This window comes from Ornithorhynchus anatinus, chromosome 9 (assembly GCF_004115215.2).
Source record: "Ornithorhynchus anatinus isolate Pmale09 chromosome 9, mOrnAna1.pri.v4, whole genome shotgun sequence".
Taxonomy (NCBI): Eukaryota; Metazoa; Chordata; class Mammalia; order Monotremata; family Ornithorhynchidae; genus Ornithorhynchus; species Ornithorhynchus anatinus.
The window spans coordinates 14098863-14121575 of record NC_041736.1 but is presented as its reverse complement, the minus strand read 5'-3'; the positions used below and the strand labels follow the sequence as shown (position 1 = coordinate 14121575).

The window sequence follows — 22713 nt, the reverse complement described above, 5'->3', positions numbered from 1 at the left end:
ACTACCTTTAGCCTCCATTTCTTTCTGATGGGTTTTCCTATGTATCTGGGTTCATTGGGAAATGCTCAGAGTATTTACTAGCCCAGTGAGATAAGAAATGATGATGTGGTGTAGTTGCCTTGGAGGGCGAAGAGTAGCTCTGAGTTAAGAGGTAGTGTTGAAATGAAAATTGTGTGCACCTAATGATCTTTAGAACCTACTTGCAAGTCTGCTGAACAGAAGGTAAGTCTTCCCTTGTTTTCACAGAACCGATTCCAAGGATTTATCTTTGATCTGGTGACAAAACAAGCTTTTGACATCACCATCATGGTGCTCATCTGCCTGAACATGGTAACCATGATGGTGGAAACCGATGACCAGAGCGAATACATGACTGACATTTTGTATTGGATCAACGTGGTGTTCATCGTGCTGTTCACGGGAGAATGTGTGCTGAAGCTGATCTCCCTCCGCCATTATTACTTCACCATTGGCTGGAATATCTTTGACTTTGTGGTTGTCATTCTCTCCATCGTAGGTGAGACTACCGATTGGTCTTTACAGTTAGACTATACAGAAATCAGACAGATTTTCTTTCTGGAATCTCTTTTTAGAGAAAGGAAAAACAAAAACCAATATGCCCTGAGTTCCCATGAGGAATTTTTCAAATTTCCCATAGTGAAAACACAGTGTTTGAATTGACTGTCACATAAGGTTGTGGCACAGTTTTAAGGAGTCAATTTGGAGTTTGATATGAAAGAATAAGCATTTTAGGTTGATGGCAGAAAAGGAAGTGGTGTGAAAGTACACGCAAACCCCTGGTTCCAAATGACCACAAGATGAAAATCCAGAGCTATGTTGCACACTAAGTCCTGTCCAACATTCAAGCATTAAATCCAATTACCACCAAAAGGACACTTCCCTTCCCAATCCCTGTCTTCCCTTCTTGCTATCTTGCCACCTCACTTATCAATCAGTAACTTGAATACCTGGCTCTGTGCTTTTGCGGGGGGCTTCGGAGGAAGAGAAGGAGTGGAGATCTCTTCTGCCTTGATTCTGAGTCGCCTTCAGCGTGAGTGAAAGAATAACCCATTTGGTGTCTTCCACCTTCCCTGCTTTCCATTCATCAACTAGAGCCAGACTTGCATCTTCTTCTCCTGCCCCAGTTTTGTACCTCCTTTGGTGAGGCCAGGGAAGGGAGTTGCAACTTGTTGGGGAGCTGTTGTCCCTATTCCTACCTGGAAATGCCTCCGGCTTGAGGCTACCCGTGGTCTCCGTGGCTATGAGGACTGACAGGCAGCTGAGAGAAGGGACAGAGGTGCTTGTTAAAGGAGAGTCAAGAAAGTTCCTAGGAATAGTGGGGAAGGGATGAGGGGAGTAGGAGGGGCAGATCAGGATCTACATTGTTAACTGCCTGTGTTAAGCACTTACTATATGCCAAGCACTGTACTAAGCATAGGGGTAGATACATGAGACTCTCTTACTAAGTAGGATGGAGATCAGGTTTTGAATCCCCTTTTTACAAGTGCCATTTGCCTGTAAGGGCTCAATGACTCGGGGATGATTTTGGAATGGAATCTGATTGTATTTAATTCCATTTAAATTTACTGGAAGATCTATCCCACAGCGTGATGGGTCCCCGTGGCATAGTGGATAGAGCACGGGCCTGGATTCTAATTCTGGCTCCACCACGTGTCTGCTGTGTGACCTTGGGCGAGTCACTTAACTTCTCTGTGCCTCAGTGACCTCATCTGTAAAATGGGGATTGAGACTGTGAGCCCCACTTGGGCCAAGGGATGTGTCCAACCCGATTTGCTTTATCTATCCAAGCGCTTACAGTGCCTGGCACACATTAAGCACTTAACAAATATCATAATTTTTATTATTATTATTATCTGCATTTTTGAGAAACATATTACAGACATATAGTGGGGAAGCAGTGTGGTCTATGGGAAGTAGCACAGCCTAGTGGAAAGAGCATGGGTCTGGGAGTCAGAGGACCTGGGTTCTAATTCTGACTCCACCACTTACCTGCTGCTGACTTTGAGTGAGTCAGTTAATGTCTCTGCAAAATGGGGATTCAGTTTGTGTTCTCCTTCCTACTTAGACTGTGAACAACCTTGTGGAACCTAATTATCTTGCATCTACCCCAGTGCTTAGTACAGGGCTTGGCACAGAGTAAATGCTGAACAAATGAGAAGCAGCATGATCTAATGGAAAGAACACAGACCTGAAAGCCAGAGGACCTGGTTTCTAATCCTGCATCTGGCAAGTGCTTACTGTGTGACCTTGGGCAAATTACCTAACTTCTCTGTGCCTCAATTTCCTCAACTGCAAAATGGGCATTAAATACCTCTTCTTTCTCCTACTTAAACTGTAAGCCCCATGCAGGACAGGGACTGACCTAATTAACTTATACCTACCCCAGCACTTAGAGTGGTGTTTGACAAATAGTAAGTGCTTAACAAATACCATAAAAAAGTAAAAAACCAAATTCTACAATGATTATCTCTGAGCCTCCTCTTCCTTCCTACCCCCAAAATGCTTCTTGTAGAGGCTTTTTTTTTCACCTTAGAAGTATTAGAAAATGAATGCCAAGGAAAAATAAGAAAAACATTTTATAAGTTTACTGCAGAACCTTACTATTTTTCCAACTACTTCAGGGACTGTTTTTTTTTCAAAGATTGTAAGTTCTAGGTGGGCAGGAATTTTATCTGGATTAATTTACCGTATTCAGTGCCTGACAGAACACGGTACATGTTTAATAAATATTACTTAATAATGGGATAGTATTTTCTGGCAGATGCTATAATGTTACCCCTGAGTATAGTGGGAGTTGAAAGATAAAGGAAAGGAAAGTGTTTCCTATCCCAGATATCACCTCCTCAGCACTAAAATATCTACAATGCATAATTCTTAGTTCTGCCATTAAGGAACATTATTGGCAGTCAAGAAGTTATAAACTTTAATGGATGAAATTATATGTGATTGTAGTCTTATCAGTGCTAGAAAAATTCCTAGTCTCCATGACATTGAGTGTAAAACGTTTTAAACATTTTTGTTATGTTGATTCTCCACAGGCATGTTTCTAGCCGAGCTGATAGAAAAATACTTCGTGTCCCCGACCCTGTTCCGCGTGATCCGACTGGCCAGGATCGGGAGGATCCTGCGGCTCATCAAAGGAGCCAAGGGGATTCGCACCCTGCTCTTTGCTCTGATGATGTCACTTCCTGCCTTGTTTAACATCGGCCTCTTGCTCTTCCTGGTCATGTTCATCTATGCAATCTTTGGCATGTCCAACTTCGCCTATGTTAAAAAAGAAGCAGGAATCAATGACATGTTCAACTTCGAAACCTTCGGCAACAGCATGATCTGCCTGTTCCAGATCACCACCTCCGCTGGATGGGACGGTTTGCTGGCGCCAATCCTGAACAGTGGAGAGCCAGACTGTGACCCAAATAAAGCAAACCCTGGAAGCTCAGTCAAAGGAGATTGTGGCAACCCCTCTGTTGGGATTTTCTATTTTGTGAGTTACATCATCATATCGTTTCTGGTGGTGGTGAACATGTACATCGCTGTCATCCTGGAGAACTTCAGCGTTGCCACCGAAGAAAGCGCCGAGCCCCTGAGCGAGGATGACTTTGAGATGTTCTATGAGGTGTGGGAGAAGTTTGACCCCGACGCAACCCAGTTCATAGAGTACAGTAAACTCTCTGACTTTGCTGCGGCTCTGGATCCCCCGCTTCTCATAGCCAAACCGAACAAAGTCCAGCTCATCGCCATGGACCTGCCCATGGTCAGCGGGGACCGGATCCACTGCCTCGACATCTTATTCGCTTTCACCAAGCGTGTTTTGGGTGAAGGTGGGGAGATGGACACTCTTCGCTTACAGATGGAAGAAAGATTCATGGCAGCCAATCCTTCCAAAGTATCCTATGAGCCAATTACAACTACACTGAAAAGGAAGCAAGAGGAGGTATCCGCTACTATCATTCAAAGTGCATATAAGCGTTACCGCTTAAGGCAAAATGTCAAAACTGCCCCCATTGTATTGAACAAAGACGGTGGCGTTGATTCATCTGTTAAAGAAGATAGATTTTTTGACAAGCCTAATGAAAATTCGATAGCAGATGTGACCCCCTCCACCACGTCCCCACCTCCCTATGACAGTGTAACAAAGCCAGACAAGGAAAAGTACGAAAAAGACAAATCTGAAAAGGAAGACAAAGGGAAAGATTCCCGAGAAGGTAAAAAGTAAAAAAAGAAACAAATAATTCCATTTGGTGAGCAATTGTTTACAGCCTGTGACGGTGATCCTTTTGTGTCAGTGGAACTCCTCTAAGAGGTCAATGCCAAACTGACTGTTTTTACAAACCTACTTACAGGTCAGAGCCTATAACGAGACAGTGACCCCACATCAGTAAACTGTGACACTCTGAGAAAGGGAACCAACTGTACGCTCTACTGGCCAAAGAAGAGAGATCAGTGGCAAATCAGATTGCAGGGAGCATTGATTGAAGAATACAAAAATCTAAAACTTTTCTGCTTAAAATAAAACTCACTAATTTGCTAAAGATAGTCCTAATTTCAACTGTGATCATCTTTTACTATGTTTCTGTTGCTCAGATTCATTTTTCATGCATAGATGAGCATATATAAGCATTCTAGCTAAGTTTCAAGAAGGTCCTTGATTTGATTCTCTGTAATGTTATGATAGGAATGATATATTGGTTCCTGAGTCTTTGAACTCTGAATGGCAAAATGTGGTCACGGGAGAGTTTTATTTACTGCCAATTATGAAAGGGGTTCTAAGTTTTGAGGTGCGAAAATTCTTTTTATGCTGCATCAGGATTTTTCTGTATTTTTTCCCACCCAAAAGAATATGTAAGCTGTTGACTCTTCGTCATATACAGATCACTAAGCCTTATAGCCTTCGCTCGCAAGTTCTTGTGCCCAGTATTCTGGATCTTCTCCTTATAGTCTATGTGTGCAACTTCCATTTGGTGCGAAGAAGGGATGCTAGGTATGTAGTGTTGAGAGAAAGCATGCAGATGAAAGAGAGAGGAAGCAGCTACTTCTGATTCTTTTGAGTCTTCTCTCTAAAACCAACTACGTTAGGGATCTACCCTAAAAACCTAAAGTAACCCAAAGTAACACTTTATGACTTTCTTTGTTTTGCTTCCTCTTGCAGTATTTCTTAACAATCCTTCAACAGTTGGTGAGATAGGAATTTGTATCTCAGTAAATGTGTGCTGATATGGAAATAGCTATTTGACAGAATGGGGCATGTCTCAGCAGGAAGATGATGATTTCAGCACAGTATTTCTTGCATCAAATATGTCCCATATTGAGTGTTGGCAAGCTTCCATCCAATAATGAGGTTTTGATAATAATAATGTTGGTATTTGTTTTGCATTCCATGTCTTTATAGTACCAGTAACTTGTGGGCAATTACAGATGTGTGTTTGTACACCTTAAATCTGGTCAATCAAGACTTCCTCAGAAGTCTAAAAAGTGCTTAGTCCAAGGCTCTGTACACAGTAAGCGCTCAAATACCATTCATTGATTAATATGGTAAGCCACATGATAGTTGTAACTTGAAAAAATAGTTTGACTTCATTGCTTCTTGGCCTTAAGCAATTCCTTGTGATGATTTCAGGGCAGCTTTTCTTTCTTTCTTTTTTTGGTAACTATATAACGCATGGTCCACCTAGACAATTCCTGGCATTGCTAACTATTCAGTCTAATGAAAATGTGGTTAGAATTTTATAATATAAAAAGTTGTAAAAAAAAAATCTGTTTTGTTTAGAACTTTTGTACATTACAAGAAAGAAAAACAGTTCATTTTCATTTATATCCATGTTACTTTTTCACCCAGAAAACGGACAAAATCCAATATGAAGAAACAGTGGGAGGGTTTACTTCGATATCACTTTAAAATGAAAATAGTTTTTACTGAAACTGGGAACTATATTTATTGGCTTCTTAGAAGTGATAGTTGGAAAATGAATGCTTTATTTAAATTCTTAACACTACCAGTCTATTAATGGGATATTTTGCAAGTGAATACTTATATAGGGCTACTCAATGTTATTTTATGCTGTACTAGAACTATGTAGGTAATTCAGTCTTCCCCATGCCCCCCACATGAAAACTAAGTAGTGAGCTTTGCATCATCAAATCATATCAGGGCTTTAATACAAGATAAAGGTCATTAGAGACTCGTACTTCTAATAAGATGACCAACTTGTAGCTGCATTATTTAACTGCATGCAAGTGACATTACCATAAATAATGGTAAAACCTCAATGCTAACTGGCTTACAGAGTAACGGTTCTATTATGTCACATTTTTCCATTCAACCTTTTCCATTTTTATTAAAAATGACTGTAAGGTAGAAAGTGAGGCACTGTACATACATGCATCAATAAGTTAGAATAAAGACACACAATGATACAGAAGTGTTGAAGCCCTTCTGTTCTGTGACACCTGATCAAAAATGGCTCAGGGAGAGAATTTATTTCCTCTCAATGACGATTGTGTGGTTTCTGAAAAACAAATCACTGTTCTTAAGTACACTCCTTAAGGGCAAATGGTTATGTTCTTTTTTTTCCCCAAAATTTATTATGATTCAGTTTCTCATGATAGAGGGGGCCAGGATGAAGTACTGTGGACACAACATGGAATTGGAAGAATCAGTGTCCACGTAAAGAAGACTGAACAGCACAGGGGCAGAAGTTGCAGGTCCATGTGTTTCAGAGTTGAGTTTGGCCCCAACAGAGGCATCAATTTCCCTTGTCTTGAGGAGCAATTATTTTTAAGAAAGCTTTGTGAAAATCAATTTACGGAATGGCTGTAAGTATACAACATAAATATTATCTGTGTTGTTTTCACGATACTTAATGATTTTCCCAGATTCCCAACTGGTTAAGAAAATCTGAATGTCATTGATTGATACTGTAATATAGCCACAGCTCTACTAAAAGAAACACACTGTAACAGAAGGTGAGAATAAAGCCACTAGAAAATTTAAATCATGTGTGTCTGTTAACGTGTGTGTTTTATTCTAGGGAGAGTGACTACTTTTGTCCAATGCAAAAAAGCATGCCCTTCTGAAAAGAGCACTGGCCTGGGAGTTGGAAGACCTGAGTTTTAATCCCTGTTCTGCCACTTGTCTGCTATGTAACCTTGGGCAAGTCCTTAACTTCTCTGTGTCTCAGTTGCCTCATCTGTAAAATGGGAATTAAGACTATGAACCCTATGTGGGACAGGGACTATGCTCACCCTGATTATCTCGTGTCTACCCCAGCACTCAATACAGTGTCTGGCACCTAGTAATCAATCAATCAATTGTATTCATTGAGTGCTTACTCTGTGCAGGGCACTGTAGTAAGCGCTTGGGAGAGTACAACACATATCAGAAAAAAAAAAGGAAAGACATTAGGTATTTCTATATGTTTCCAAGTGGTAGAGAGAAAGAAGAATCTGGTTGCCAAGGCAGAAGGAGATTGCTTGTCTCCTCAGGCAAGTCATTTCACTTGTCTGTGCCTTCGATGTCTAGTCTTATGCCGTCGAGCATCTCCGACTCATAGCGACATCATGGACGCATCTCTCCCAGAACGCCCCACCTCCACCTGCAACCATTCTGGTAGTGTATCCGTAGAGTTTTCTTGGTAAAAATACAGAAGTGGTTTATCTTTGTCTCCTTGCACGCAGTAAACCTGCATCTCCACCCTCGACTCACTCCCATGCTACTGTTGCCGCCCAGCACAAGTGAGTTTTGATTTGTAGTAGACTGCCTTCCAATCGCTGGCTACTACCCAAGCTAGGAATGGGTAGGCCTCTGCTTGACTCTCCCATAGTCAAGACTGGTAGAGTACTGGAAACTTTGCAGGTGCAATCCTGAGAGAGACGTGCCTTAGTTACCTCATCTGTAAAATGGCAATTAAGACTGAGCCCCACGTGGGACATGGACTGTGCCCACCTTGATTAGATTGTATTTACCCCAGTGCTTAGTGCCTGGCACATAGTAAGCACTTAACAAATGCCATCTATCCAGCCTTTCCACCCAAGTTGGAGGCCCCTTAGGAAGAAGTTATCAATTTTTGTATAAGTGTAATAAAATACATAAAAATCTTAAAGGTATTTTTGCCCACCTAGAAAATTGTCTAAAATAGGTACCAGCTTGTTTTCTTATATCATCAGATATGTTCTTCTTGTTTTACATGCAATTTAAGTTCTCATATGTAAAGTGATGAAAGCAGACTTCCTAAAGGCTTTTCCTATCTTCCAAAAACCTACCTCTGCCCAAGGAGAAAAGCAGCCCCAAAACATTTAGGATAAGCAAGAAGCCACTCCGTTAATGCTGCTTGACTTGCCCATCAATATCTCTTGACAGCTCATCTGCTTCAGAGAGGGATAAAAAACTCTCTTAGTGGGCACTGAATGTGGAAAGGAAATTGCAAAAGATCCTAGTTTGTACTGTAAAAATATGACTCGTGTTCTCGCATATGTAAGGTTGTTGCTGAGAAATCAATCCATGTTATTTATTGAGAGCTTATGGTGTGCAGAGCACTGTACTAAACACTTACAAAAGTATAATACAAAAGAGTTCAATTAACTATATTTATCGAGTGCTTACTATAAGTGCATGGGAGAGGACAATATAATAGAGTTGGGAAGACATGTTCCCTGCCCTCAACAAGCTTCTGTGGCATTTACTTTCGCAGTCTTCACGTGAAAGAAAAATGCAAGGCATTCCCCTGCCCAAAGGAAATGGTTTTTCCCAGTCCTTTTAGCTCAACAACTCTCTCTTTTTCTGCAACCCCTGAGAAAAATGGCACCAAATGTAAAATAAGACTACTTGATCTGAAAGCCCGCTCCCAGCTTAAGCCTTGACCTAGGACGAATAGACCTCAGTGAGCTAGATCACTACATAATGCAGGATTGCAAATCAGCAAAACAAAAACAAATAAGAATCTATGTCAGGCCAACCAGCATGCCCTAATAGTGACTTTAGGTGGGTAGGACAGGTTCACAGTAGGGCAAAAAGGGACTAGAATATTTCCATCTCTGAAGTCATGGACCAAATGTTACTGGCAAGTTTCAGCAGAGAATGTCTTCCGATCAATTTTGTCCAAGCTAGGGAACGATTGAGATCGATCTTTAGTAAGTATATTGGTTCTGTAGTAAGATATTAAGTCTGACTCTGTTCCGAATCCTAGGGTTAGAGTTTCTGCAACAGAAAACACCAGGTTCCCCCAGTGTCTGGCTCAGAAAACAAATCATACTGAAAGTAACCTAAGCAAACTAAACTGCCGCGCATGGTTGTATTTCAAGAGTGAGGGGAAATTGCAAATTAGAGCACACATGATCCTGGTGTGATGACATTTGTTGCATTCAAGAAGGAAATGCAAATTATTTAAGGCTTTAAACATGTGGCTATAAACATATGGCTTTGTCAAACACTCCACACTTAACTATATTAGACTGTGAGCCCTATGTGGGACAGGAAAGTTGTTCATTTGTGTTACTCTAGTGGAAATACCACAGAAGTCAGAAGACCTGGATTTTAAGGTAGATTCCTCACTTGCTGGATGATATTGGATGACACTTGGCCTCTCTGCGCCTTAGTTTATCCACTGATAAGTTGTGTAGGTGGCATTATTATTGTTGTTATTATTACAAATAATAACCCCTAAAACTAAGGCTTTGGGATAATGTGAGTCCCGTATGGCCTGCCCTTGGTTTAGTAACTAAAGATGTCATTGTACTGCAATAATTTGTGAATAATGGGAAGTTTCCAGTGTTTCTTGAAAGAAACTAGGTGGTCAACCACTACCCAAGTGCATTGTTAAGATAATGTATGCATAAACTGTAAGACAATACTCTTATAATTGCCCATGTAATACCTTTTACATTATTCCCCCTAGTCTGTAAGCTCCTGTGGGCAGAAAAGAAGGATACCAACTCTGTTGTACTGTACTCTCCCAAAGGTTTATTACAGTGTTCTGCACATAGCCCTTAATAAATGTCATTGATTAATTACAGTATAGTATCCCCTGCAGTGACCCTCTCTCAGAATTAAGGCACCCTCCCCCTGTTCCAGCTCAATGCCCTCATTCCATCATGGTTTTAAAGCCGTGCCATGTCCATTTAGTCAATCAATACGATTTACCGAGTGTTTACTGTGTGCAGAGCACCGTACTGAGTGCTTGGGAGAGTACAATATAACAATAAAACAGACACATTCCCTGCCCTCAACAAGCTTACAGGTTAGAAGGGGAGGTAGACACTAATATAAATAAATAAAATTATACCCCACCTCACTGTGTAATATCTGCTTATCATTCTAGTAAAATGTATGCATTACTTTCATCCCTGCTTGGGGATTGCTATTTGTTGGGCATCCACAGTGTTAAGGACTGCACAAGGCATAGGGCTTGTGGCCTGAATGGGAGCTTTTTTTTTTAACAAGCTCCAAGGGGCTCTAGAAATTCTGTAGTTATGGACAATTAGAAAATATGTCTCTAGATTGGCCAGTCGACAGGATTTCAAGTAAATTACTGTATTTAGTTGTCCTTTGGTTGAAAGCAGCATGGCCTAGTGGAAAGAGAAAAGGCCTGGGAGTCAGAGGACCCAGGTTCTAATCCTGTTTCTGCCACCTGCCTGCTGTGTGACCTTGGACAAGTCACTTAACTTCTCCATGCCTCAGTTACCTCATCTATAAAATGGGGATTAAATCCTTCCCCCTCTGATTTATGCTGTGCACCCTATGCGGGATAGGAACTGTGTCCAACCTGATTAGCAAGCCCAGTGCTTAGAACAGTGGTTGACACATAGTAAATGCTTAACAATTACCATAAAAACACTGACACAGCTAGCAGTGTGGGATTACATCCCGAGTGTGACCATCACAGAGAAAGGTTCACTTGGAAATTCTCCATGAAAATACATGTTACTTGTCTGCTGTGTCTTGACCTGCAGGGAAAGCACTGCTCAGACGTCAAGAGGGGAAAGGTATGTCTTACACTTTTAGCTCAGAAACAGCAAACTTGCAGTTCATGCTCAATTCCACGGAAGGAAAAAAAATCCTTCCCTGAAGAATATCTTGAACTCAGAGGTATCAAGTGATTCAAATGGGGGTTTCATCAACTTAGTGCAAATTACATCAATATCCCACAACACCAGGGAATTTAAAGTAGGTTGGTTTCAAGGCTCCCGCGAAACTGAATATGAGGACTGCAGAAAAAGAAAAAAAATAAGCAAACTTCAAGGGCTTCTTGAAAGCAAAAGCAGTTTGAGCTGTGAGAAAAATGGGCTGGAAGTCTAGGCTGCAATAATTCCAAAGCTGCCTGGAACAGGGCGAGTGGGAAGGGAAGAAGAGGAGTGGAACAGGAAGAAGTGGGTCTTCTGCTGCAAATCTCAACTTTGTGGGCTAGATTACTACTACCAGACTGAGGGAGAGAAGAAAGGTTTGCTGAGGTATCTGCACCCATCTTGGGGGACCGCCAGTCACAATTTATCCTTTAAGCAGCATAACATGTTTTATTACAAATATTGTGATGGCCACAGACACAGGTATGACACAGGCTTAGATAGGCACGGTCCAAATTTCTTTAACACAGACCCAGCCAAATAAAATGACCCTCCTGCCCAAAGCAAGCCAAAGAAACTAAAGCTCTTTTTGCATGGGATATAGATCATTTTTTGGTTAACTTTTAAGACTGTCAGTCAACAAGCATTCACTGATTTCCCCCCTTCCTCACCCCAAGTGCTATGTGCTTGGTATTTCTTAGGATATGAACCCCTTATGGGACAGGGTCTGTATCTAATCTGATTATTTTATATCTAGCAGAGTATATAGTAAAATGGTTAGTGCCTAGCAAGGGTCAAAAAAACCTTTTTTATTATTATTTTAGTCCACATTAAAGTAGACAGCAACTTTACAAATTCAAACCAAAGACAATCAACATAGACCTAAACTGAGAAACTGAATTTCAAGGGATTTAGTGGAAACACATGTGGAAGAGTAGGTGTGGACTGTGCCGTGTTTGCAAAGAGAAGCCCCAGGTGAATTGATGAGGTTAGTGGTGTGCAGCTGGGAGCAATCAGTTGGCCCAGACAACAGAGCTAAATCCTCTCCTGAGGAGAAGTTTGACAAGGGGCTTGATCCTGTGTGCTTAGATAAAGCTGGAAAGACCTGCTGCAAATGGGACTAACATTCATTCTGCATCAAGGTAAAAAAGACAAAAAAAGGACTTGAGAATGTTAGGATATCCAAAACTTGAAGGGAGTAACTTTAGATGGTAGTAAACCCCAAAGGGAATGTTTTCAATTTGCTGTTAATGTTCTTTTGCTTCACAGATGAACAGACCTCCCCGGCAGAAAAAAAATGCCATGACCAAAAATCCTAAGTGAAAACATGTGTGGGGGTAATGGGGCTGTGTTAACCATTGAAATTAGGGCATCTTGAAACTGGAAGGGGAATTTCTGCTATACACAGCCCCTACATAGTGATTTCATTTATGGGGGGGTGGGAAGTGTGTTCTTTCTGTCCAGTTTATGTATGTCTCTTGAGACAGCGTAGGAAGGGATTGAGTTGGGAAGAAGCTCATGGGCAGGGAACATGTGAACAACTCTGTTATAGTACATACACTCTCTCAACTGCTTAATACAGTGCTTTCCACATAGCAAGTGCTCAATAAATGATTGGCTGAAAATGTTTAGCTGGAGGCATGAGGTATATTAATCCTCTAAAGTAGATTCCTAGGAAATATTTTTCATTCACTCCTCCTCTCACCTATTTCATTTCCATTTCCAGTAGTGGGAGGGAAGAGGCTGAGTTGGCAGTACGGGCTCTGAACCAGTGTGAGAGGATTGCTGTCTCAGAGGGACATTTTTTACTCTTTTCCCTATTTGTCCTTATTTAGGTTATTAAAATGTAGTATCTATTTCAAATAGATACTATTTGAGAAGCAGCATGAATAGAGAAGCAGCGTGGCTCAGTGGAATGAGCCCAGGCTTGGGAATCAGAGGTGATGGGTTTGAATCCCGGCTCTGCCATTTAGCTGTGTGACTGTGGGCAAGTCACTTCACTTTTCTGTGCCTCAGTTCCCTCATCTGTAAAATGGGGATGAAGACTGAGCCTCACGTGGGACAAACTCATTCCCCTGTATCTCCCCCAGTGCTTAGAACAGTGCTCTGCACTTAACAAATACCAACATTATTATTATTATTATTAAATAGCCTTAGAACTGAGCCGAAGAGGAAATTCCAGGAACGAATTCCTCACATAGTACTGTATTCTCTATTAGACAAAATAATATCTATAGGAAGTTTCCTGTCTAGAGAGGAGAATCCTTGTCTTTGTTTTTCTTGGACTTGAAAAGATACTTGATAAACCTGAATGAGGAAATTGCTCTAATAAGGGGTGAAAGAGAATACACTGCAGCTCAGTTATGAAAGGAGCATTAAAAAGGATTCTGACTGGAATGATTTACAATGGAGAATCTGCAAGCTGTTCAGGAAAAGAGATGGGTCTGAATGGGTGGTTAAATCTCAGAGTGTTTTATTTTCATACACGTTCAACTCTTTGCCCATTTGCTCTGCTCCCTGTATTTCAAAGATAGCTCTTCCAAGGATTTGGAGACACCAACTCCTTATTTCCAGTCAGGACTCAATCTAAACCATTCCAGAAAGATTAGATGCTCTCTTGTCCAGGACTCCTGAACGGATATTTGATATCTCTGACTGCTGACGCAATCTTCCTTGCATGTAACCTAAATCCCAGAGCTACTGCTCAGCCCATCTCTTTTATTCTGTTCTCAGGGGAATTTAGGAATAGTTGACCTCTGCTTTTCTTCCCACTTCATCTGTTTCATTTCACTTTGGAGCTTCTGGAGTTTGAGTGGAGAAAAACAAAATGAGTTGCAATTTATCTAGTGTATTAGCCTGGTCCAGGTGAGACTGTTTACTTAGCAGACCTAGTAAAAGGCTTAATGGATCAATTTTATTTATTGAACACTTATGTGCAGAGCACCGTACTAAGCACTTGGAAGACAACAATAATACAGAATTAGCAGAACTACTCCCTGCCCATAACAAGCTTTGACGGTGGATGACAGAGACTGAACTTGATAGACTGTGGTTTGCAAATTATTTATAGATTTCAATAATCTCTGCTATCTGTTTTTTCCTGACCTGCCTCCATTTCCCCACTTGGATAAATGAGTTGGCTATATACAACTTCATGTAGAGCAGTTTTGCCAGGAAGAGCCTCTGACAAAAAAACTGAAGTTTTCTAAACCCTGCTTTTTCCACTAAAGGATCCATCTATTCTGAGGCTTCCTCTTGTTTAAGCAGTGCTGGGCTGCATCAGAACTTCGTGCAGAACACTCTACCAAGTGCTTGAGAGTACACGATTCCTGCCCTCAAGAAACTTGCCATCTAGTGAGGTGGACAGAAACTAAAATAAATTACAAGTAGTGGGAAGAAGCAGAGTTTAAAGATCGGGGGGACAAGTGGTGTGAATAACCAAGGACTTAGGTAGTGAGGACTCAAGCACATAGCTGATGAGGAACTGTTAAAGTGGAAAGGGTGAGTGATGAGATTAAATCAGTGAAGACATCCTGGAGATAGAGGTTTTAAAAATTTGTTTTAAGAAGGGCTTTGACGAGGAGGAGGGTACTGGACTGAAGATGTTAAGGGGAGGTTTTCAAGTGGCATGGGAGGCTTGAGCAAGCAGTTTGACAACTAAGAAACATTGACAGGGTTGGCAATAAAGGTTGGAAGTGTGCTGACTGGGCTGTAATGGGGAAGGGGGGAGGATAGATGGGGGAAGAGTATTGAGGGTGCCTTTAAAACAAGTGGTCAGGACTTTCTGCTTCATGCAAAGAGGACTTCCCCATTCAGTCATATTTATTGAGTGCTTACTGCATGCAAAGCATTGCAGACAGTAAGAGAAAAATAGTGGAAGGAGGAAAGAATCCCCTCTTTTTTTTCTGGCACCTACGTGCTTTCTTCTTCATTAATTCAGAGAAGTGTCCTCTTCTCATCCTGTCTTCCTGCCTAATGCATGAGAGATAAAGGGCAGAGCTGACTGTTAAATAATGGAATCTGACCTTATCCAGCGTAGATGAAGATTGATAAATTGATTTGAGCTATCTATTCTGATAATAATTTTGGCAACTAACAAAGAGATTTGTTTGTTTATCCCCAAAGTGGTTGAAGATAGCCCATTTAGGAAAAAAAAAAGATAAATTAGTGTCTTCTCCCTGGGTCACAGCCAACACATCACTTAGGATAGTACTGTGGAAAGATTTTTGGAAGACCACCAGAAAAACTGATGGGGAGTTGGCGGTAATAGAGTGGTAATTCCAAGCAATATTTTATAGAAAAATATATGCTAAAATTACTGCAGTATAAAGTAAAATGCTTGCAGATAAATGCTTTATTGCTGTCAGGCACAGGGAAATGTGCACTTAGGTATCTTACCTAACAAGGGGGATAAAACAGGTTGTCTTGGAGAGCATGACCCTGGCCAAATGAAAAAAAAAGGAATCTGCATTTCACTAGACCAGGAAAAGGTCTAGGCAGTTTAAAAGGTCCAGTGCTGAGAACAGTGCTTGGCACATAGTAAGTGCTTAACAAATACCATAATTGTTATTAATTATTATTACTATGGAGTGTCAAGAGCTCTTACTCCCACCTGTTTCCATCTTCAGTGGAAGGTGTTCCTTCCTCTGCCCTCTCCTCAGTTTCCAAATTGACCAATTCTTTTTAAAATGTGTATGTGTGGGAAGGCCGGGTGGAGAATAGAGTTGTTTATACTTTACTCAGTGTAGTTTTCAAAAGAACAAGGTCCCTGCTATTTCTGAGGCATCTCTCGATTTAAAGTGAATAACAAAACCAACCTCTTTGCCTTTATGAGAAACTCAAGGTAGTAATAATGGGCTGAAAGCTCTGTTACTTTCCCAAGTGGTTAGCACAGTGCTCTTCACACATTAAGTGCTCAATAAATATGCTTGATTTTGCTGTACTCTCCCAAATGCTTAGTACAATGCTCTGCCTACACTAAGCCCTCAATAAGTACCATTAATAGAATATATTATACATTTACTATGCACAAGCACCGTGTTGTGTCATGAGATTTTAGGGATCCATTTTTGTGGTAAACAAACAATAAATTACACAGTTTAAACACTGTGCTTGGAGAGTGGAGTCCTCAAACTTCTCACAACTCCTGGAACAGTCTGTTTTACAAAAGGATGGTACATAAAGAACAGTGAGCAGTTGTTAAATGAGCAACAGATGTCTCATGCTGCCATCTACAGTGGGAAGGAGCAATACAGTAGCTGGGCTTTTTCAACCTAAGAGAATCCAAACCCACCTCTGTAAAAAATTTACAAGCCTCTGCACAGCAACATGGAGAGGGGAAAAACACCTTAAGAAGAATGTTTGGGGGGTTGTTGTTTTTTAATTTGGAGGGAGAATGGGTTAAAAGGCATTTGTTACGCACTTTATCCCTGCTAGATGTAGAACATTGCCTCTTGAAATTACTCCAGAATCTTAGAGCCTATTTTTCATCAAAGGAGCAATTTTACCAGGTGCAGAAAAAATCACAAGACACCCAGGTTAAAGAAGTCAAAATAGCAAAGTAGAAACTTTTGTCCTGAATTACCCAATCAAACCAAATTAGGGAAATGTAGTCTAGACGGAACAATATTCAGGTCGACACATAACTCCTGGCAGGTTGTAGTCGACACACAACTATTAGCAGGTTGTACTTCAAGCTGTCAAAGGTTTGTTGTTATCTGGAGAGCAAACTGTGACCTGTAGGGGTCAATTCTGCTTGCCTCAGTATTTAGCATTTCCTACAATGTCAGGGTTGAATCTATCAGTTGTGTTTAGTGTGTGCAGGCATTAATTATACTAAACACTTGGGAGACTACAATATAACAGAGTTGATAGACATGTTCCCTGCCCACAAGGAGCTTATGGTTTAAAGGGGAAGATAGACATTAAAATTACGGATATGTACATAAGTGCTATGGTGCTGAGGGTGGGATGAATATTAAGTGCTTAAAGGGTACAAATCTAAATGTAAGGGTGATGCAGAGGGGAGAGGGAGTAGGTGAAATCAGTCAGTCTTATTGAGCACTTATTGAGATATGATTTTAATAAGGCTTCGAAGGTGGGGAGAGTGATCTGTCAAATATGAAGTGTTAATGGTGATAAAAGCATTGAATTAAAAAATGTCCTCAATCATATTTATTGAGTGCTTAATGTGGGCCGAACACTGTACTAGGCACTTGACAGAATACAATAAAACAATATAACAGACACATTCCCTGTCCACAACAAGCTCACAGTCTAGAGGGGGAGACAGATAATTAATATAAACAAATAGTGACGGAAGGTGAATAAAGGGAGAAGCAGGGAAGGAGTTTAATTTCCTCTGATCCTAGAACAAATGAAGTGACGGCTTTGGCTGTGATTAGACTGTCAGCTCACTGTGGGCAGGGAATGTGTGTGTTTACTGTTTATACTGTACTCTCCCAAGGTCTTAACAGAGTGCTCTGCACACAGTAAGTACTCAATAAATTTGTTTGAATGAATGAATGAATGAATGACTGCTGTGAATGTTGGACTAAGTTTCAAGCAGTTTGAAACTCGGCTACTCTACTACAGGACCCTATTGCTTCTATTGCATCTATTATTGTCCTTGTCTTTTATATTGTATTTGTGTGTGTATGTGTGTATTTTTTCATCTTTCCTTATATCTGTCATCAACTACTCCCCATCCCTTATTCTTGAAATATGAGTTTCTTGCAGGCCAGGGAGTGGATGTTCTTAGCTGTATATTTTTTCCCAGCTTTTAGTACATTGCACTGAAGACACTTAATAAACATTATTACTAATATTAGCCCCAAAGAAAGCTTTAGTAAGTAATAGAAAAAAAATTATAGTAAGCCATTCTTGACCAAAAGCTGAGATCTTTGGACCTTATTCATCTTGGTCAACAAGGAAATAATTATTTGCAGATAAAATCTCTACTTTAAAAAGGAGTTCAGATAGAGTAACATACTTTATAGTGCTGGAGATTTTTAAAGATCAAATAGACAGTAACTGCTTTGGATGGCTTAGTCAATCATCTTCCTGGAGGTAGTGGGTTGGACCAGATAATAATAATTGCAGCATTTATTAAGCACTTACTATGTGCCAAGCACTGTTCTAAGCAGAGGATCAGATACAAGGTAAATAGGTTTGGACAAAGTCCCTGTCGCATAGGGCTCGTAGTCTTAATCCCCATTTTACAGATGAGGGAACTGAGACACAAGGGGGGTTAAGTGACTTGCCCAAGGTCATACAGACATGCGGTAGAGCTGGAGTAGAACCCATGATCTTCTGACTCTCAGGCCCGAGCTCTATCCACTAGGTCATGCTGCTTTTCCAGATGACCTCTGGCTACGATCTCCAGCTCCATAAAGCTCTGTATAGTTTTGTAAACTGAGTTAGAGATCCCCTTTTTCCCAGGCCTACTAAGGGCATATAATCTCAGTTTCCATTCCATATTGACCACTACAACAAAAAAGACTACTATCTAGAGCTGAGAGTCTGCTCAACTTAGACATCCGCCAACATTTTTATTGTGCCATATGGTCTCATTATCTTGGCACTCTTAATCATATTCACTATTGTTTTTCTTAGAAGCACATTTAGTGGGATTCCAGTGTAATTTAGTCAGGATTCTCCCTGCTGTTTTAGACCAATTGCTGAATGAGAGAACATCTATTGGCAAAATTCAAAGTTGGAAATACAGACCATTAAATTAAATTTGCTAACAAGCAACAAGGTGGGAGCTATGATGAGTGGAAACTGAAGGGGCTAAATTGATGTATTTATTGGATTGTAACAGGCAGAGATGGAAAACATCCAAATGGAAAATGAGTTCTTTTTTTCCAGAGCCAATATCCAGTTGAATCAATGGGAAAAATAAAAATATATTTTGCAGCATCATGACACTGTCAGAGACCAAATGGCATTTTTGCATGAAAAAGATAGATTTTAGAGGTCACTAACAGAATCCAAAAATGCAAGATGCTATTGGTTATGTCATTCCCCAGCTACATGGGAGTGTTCCGCTGGCTTTGGTAGCAGCTGCTAGCCCAACTCATTAGGGTCTGAGGGCCGGTTAGACGCAAAACACTGGAGAAAGTTCAAGCCATAATCTCTGTCCTAGCGGTAGGGATGACCAGGTGGCCCAGTTACTCTTCAGCTGGTTTGTGCCCTCCCTGAACTGGGAACTGGGAGGGTTAGAGCATAGCTAAGAGTGACCTGTATTCTCCAGAGCCACCTGTGGCCCTCTCTAAAAGTCAGGGAGAAAGGCAGGACAAATGCAAATACAGAACCATAGAGGGAAATGCTAAACACCAGTGATGAAACCTAAAAACATTTAGAAAACGCATAAACATCTCTCTAAACAAATGAAAAATACATAGTTTACCTATATATTCTGTGGATACTAACTGAAGCTGACCTTCACGTTTGAATATGATATTGCTGTATTTTCTTTATATTACCTGCCCAGAGAAGCTTCACTGCATTCAGCTTTGCTTCAGTGTTTGGCAAGCTGACAATACCAGGACCTCGTTGTTGGTGATTGTATCTCAGGATTTGTTCTTGATCTGGCTTCTAATACTGTCTCTGAAATTGACCCGTGTGACCTTGGGTAAGGCACTTATCTTCCTGGGACCTCAGTTTCCTCATCTGTAAAATGAGGATGATACCTGCTCTCCCCAACTCTGTAGACTGTGGTACAGGAATGGTGTCCAAAAAGGTCATCTTTAATCCAGTGTTTTGGCACATAGGAAGCACTTAATAAATCCTGTAGTTTATTATTATTATTATTATTATTATTAAGGATGGTTCTAAGATGATACTGAAAATGAAAACAGATCTGTCATTTATGGTAAGTCCAAATTTTTCAGCTGCATAAAAATCTGGACAGTACTTCAAATGTGTAGTTAATTGTATTTGAAACTTAGTTTTAATGCAAACATACTTAGTCCCAAAGTCAGACTTCTAAAGGATATGATTACCTTCATCATTTATTTTTCTTCTACTTTGTATGCGAATTAGTGGTTAATGGCCTTGGTAGTTAATGGCATGCAGTTTGGTTGTTTAGGGCTTCTCAGGTACAGGCTAATAGATAACTGCAAGCTTATCAGTCAATGTCGATTCTGCGAACTAGTTCATAATCAACTGGATGATGTTTTGAAATTGTGTGTGGTGCGAAGAGATTTACAAGAGAGCATAGGACTGTGGGTCAGGACACCTGGGTTCTAATTAATCTCTGCCACTTGCTTGCTGTGTGACCACAGAGGGCAAGTCACTAACTGCCCTGTGTCCGTTTCGCCATCTGTAAAATGGGGATTAAATACCTATTTTCCCTTCTTCTTCGACCATTAGCTCCAGATAGGACAGTTTTGGCCATTTAGTAAGTGCTTAACAAATAACACTAGTAATTAGTATTCTTTTATATCTGGGAGCAAATTGCCTGCAACCTGAAGGGCTACATTTGGAAAATCTTCTTGGAGGACATAGGTTTATAGCAGTCTGTATATACCCGTAGTTCTTTAACTAAGATTTCATTCAAGTACTACTGATAGATTATTGCTTCCACTCTGTACCTCTCACCCTATCAAGAAGATTGTTCCATCATTTTAGGGTTGCTAAGACCCCAAAAGTGCTACAGAACAGTGTCACTGTCTTCAGCCAAGGCTCCAATATGGGAAAAGCCCCATGAAACTCCACAAAGGATTCATGTTAGATTACAATGCAATTTTAATAAAATTAAACTGGAAAATTTACAATATTTGGCAAAGTAACATAACTCTACCATCAGAGACTATTAAGTAGGCTTAAAGAAAAAGAGATATCTACTTTTTGTGTTATTCATTGGTATTTCTTTTGGAGTATACTTTTTCTGCAGCCCAAGTACAGTTTGGGTAATATACATCTAAAGGAGTCTTAGGTAATCAGAGCTATGAAATTTAGTGATGGAACCTGAGCTTGCAGTCAAAATGGGGAAAAGGAACATCACCTGGGGGCGAAGGATGACCTAGATGCAGTTTGATTACATCTGGGCCACAGGAATAGGTGTGGGAGGGTTTGGGTAGTGTGGGCGACCTTCAATTATGGGAGCCAACATGAGACATGGAAAGGTTGTTGGCAGGTCACTAGAGACACGGTAACCGTATAATCTACTTAAAAGCACCAATCATCTTCTCACCAATTTCAAAAATATATGCATTCCTTCCATCTTGATTTCTAACACCCTAACAGAATTCTGAAAATATCTAAAAGGACTTGGGGCTGGCAAATCTTCTGCAAACAAGTGCATTTACCTGAGTCGGGGATCTGACTAGAAAGCAAATTAAACTGAAGGATTGTGGTGTCCCTCTTTTCTTCAAAACCACCAATTTATTTCATCATGAAGACTTTCTGTTGGAAAGTACCTGACACTGCAGCTCGGACCGCATACTTCACCCTTCTAGCACCAATTTACTGTACCTCGATCTTCCTTACTGTACCTCAGACTTGCTGTTGACCCCTTGTTCACACCCTCCTTCCAGCCCTCCCCTTTCCCATCTTCCAAACCCTACTAAAATCTTATCTCTTCCAGGAAGTCTTCCTTGACTAACCACTAACCTCTCATTTCCCCACCCTATCCTCCATTTCTTCTGCATTGCCTATGCACGTGGATCAGTACTCCTTAAGCACTTTGATACTCGCCCCACAGCACTTGGGTACAAATCTTTACACTCTGATGCTTCCTCTAGTCGTAATTTATTTAAACATCTTTCCCCCATTAGAATATATGTTCTCTGAGGGCAGGAATCTGGTCTATCAACTCTATTTGTATTGCACTCTCCTGAACACTTAATATAGTATTCTGCACACAGTAAGTGCTCAATAAATACTACCAATTGATCAACACAGGGGAAGTGAAGCAAGTAACATCAATGCACTTGGCGCGAGTGTCAGGACACAGAACATTATAGTGAAAGTGCAAATAATTTTAAGGACAGAAAGAGTATTTGCTAAACTGGATTGTTAAGATAGAGCTTTAGAAATGAATAGAGGGATGAACCATTATATTATGCAGTATACCCATCTGAATGGACTCTGGAGTTTCTAATTTTGCACCTGACTGAATTCTAGGGAGCCTTATCGGTGAAATTGGTCTTTACCTGAATTACCCAATGGCTCCTGTACTTCAAGTGATGACTCTTTACCTGGAGTCGTTTCCAGGTATAATATCTCCCATCCCCACGTCATGCTTTTGTTCTTTTCCTCTTATACAACCCTTCCAGACACTATTCTTCCTCTTTTCTCCCTCCTCCCTGACACCAATCCCTCAGTCATCTCTCTCATTTCATCTATATGCTTTCTCCATGGATCCTTGATTCCCCCCTCTCAGCTCTATGGCGTCTTCTGGCCCCAAACTGCCTGGGAATTACCATGGTGCTTCCTAGGACATTCTAAATGACTTTAGGAAATGTCCCATTAATGAAAATGGAAGGAAGAGAAGCATCTTGTGGCTGAGAGGAAAATTCCCAGATAAGGAAGAGAGCCAGGACTCCAGAAAAGTAGTGACAGAGAAGGGCAAAGAGACAAAACAAGGCTTTAGAATTTGGGGAGAGAGCCAAGGAAATAGCTAGAAGGGTC

General features: G+C 40.7%; 1 protein-coding gene across 3 annotated transcripts in view; it reads left to right on the top strand.

Moving 5' to 3' along the window:
• The window catches only part of LOC100083071 (sodium channel protein type 9 subunit alpha), a 94112-nt gene extending 87096 nt beyond the window's left edge, over positions 1–7016 (top strand). For all 3 annotated transcript variants that reach the window (XM_029072111.2, XM_029072109.2, XM_029072110.2), the window contains 2 exons: positions 247–517; positions 3060–7016. In XM_029072111.2, the coding sequence (XP_028927944.1) occupies positions 247–517; positions 3060–4237 (1449 nt within the window). In that variant the 3' untranslated portion in view covers positions 4238–7016. The remainder of the gene's footprint in view (positions 1–246; positions 518–3059) is intronic.
• The last annotated feature ends 15697 nt before the right edge of the window (positions 7017–22713 follow it).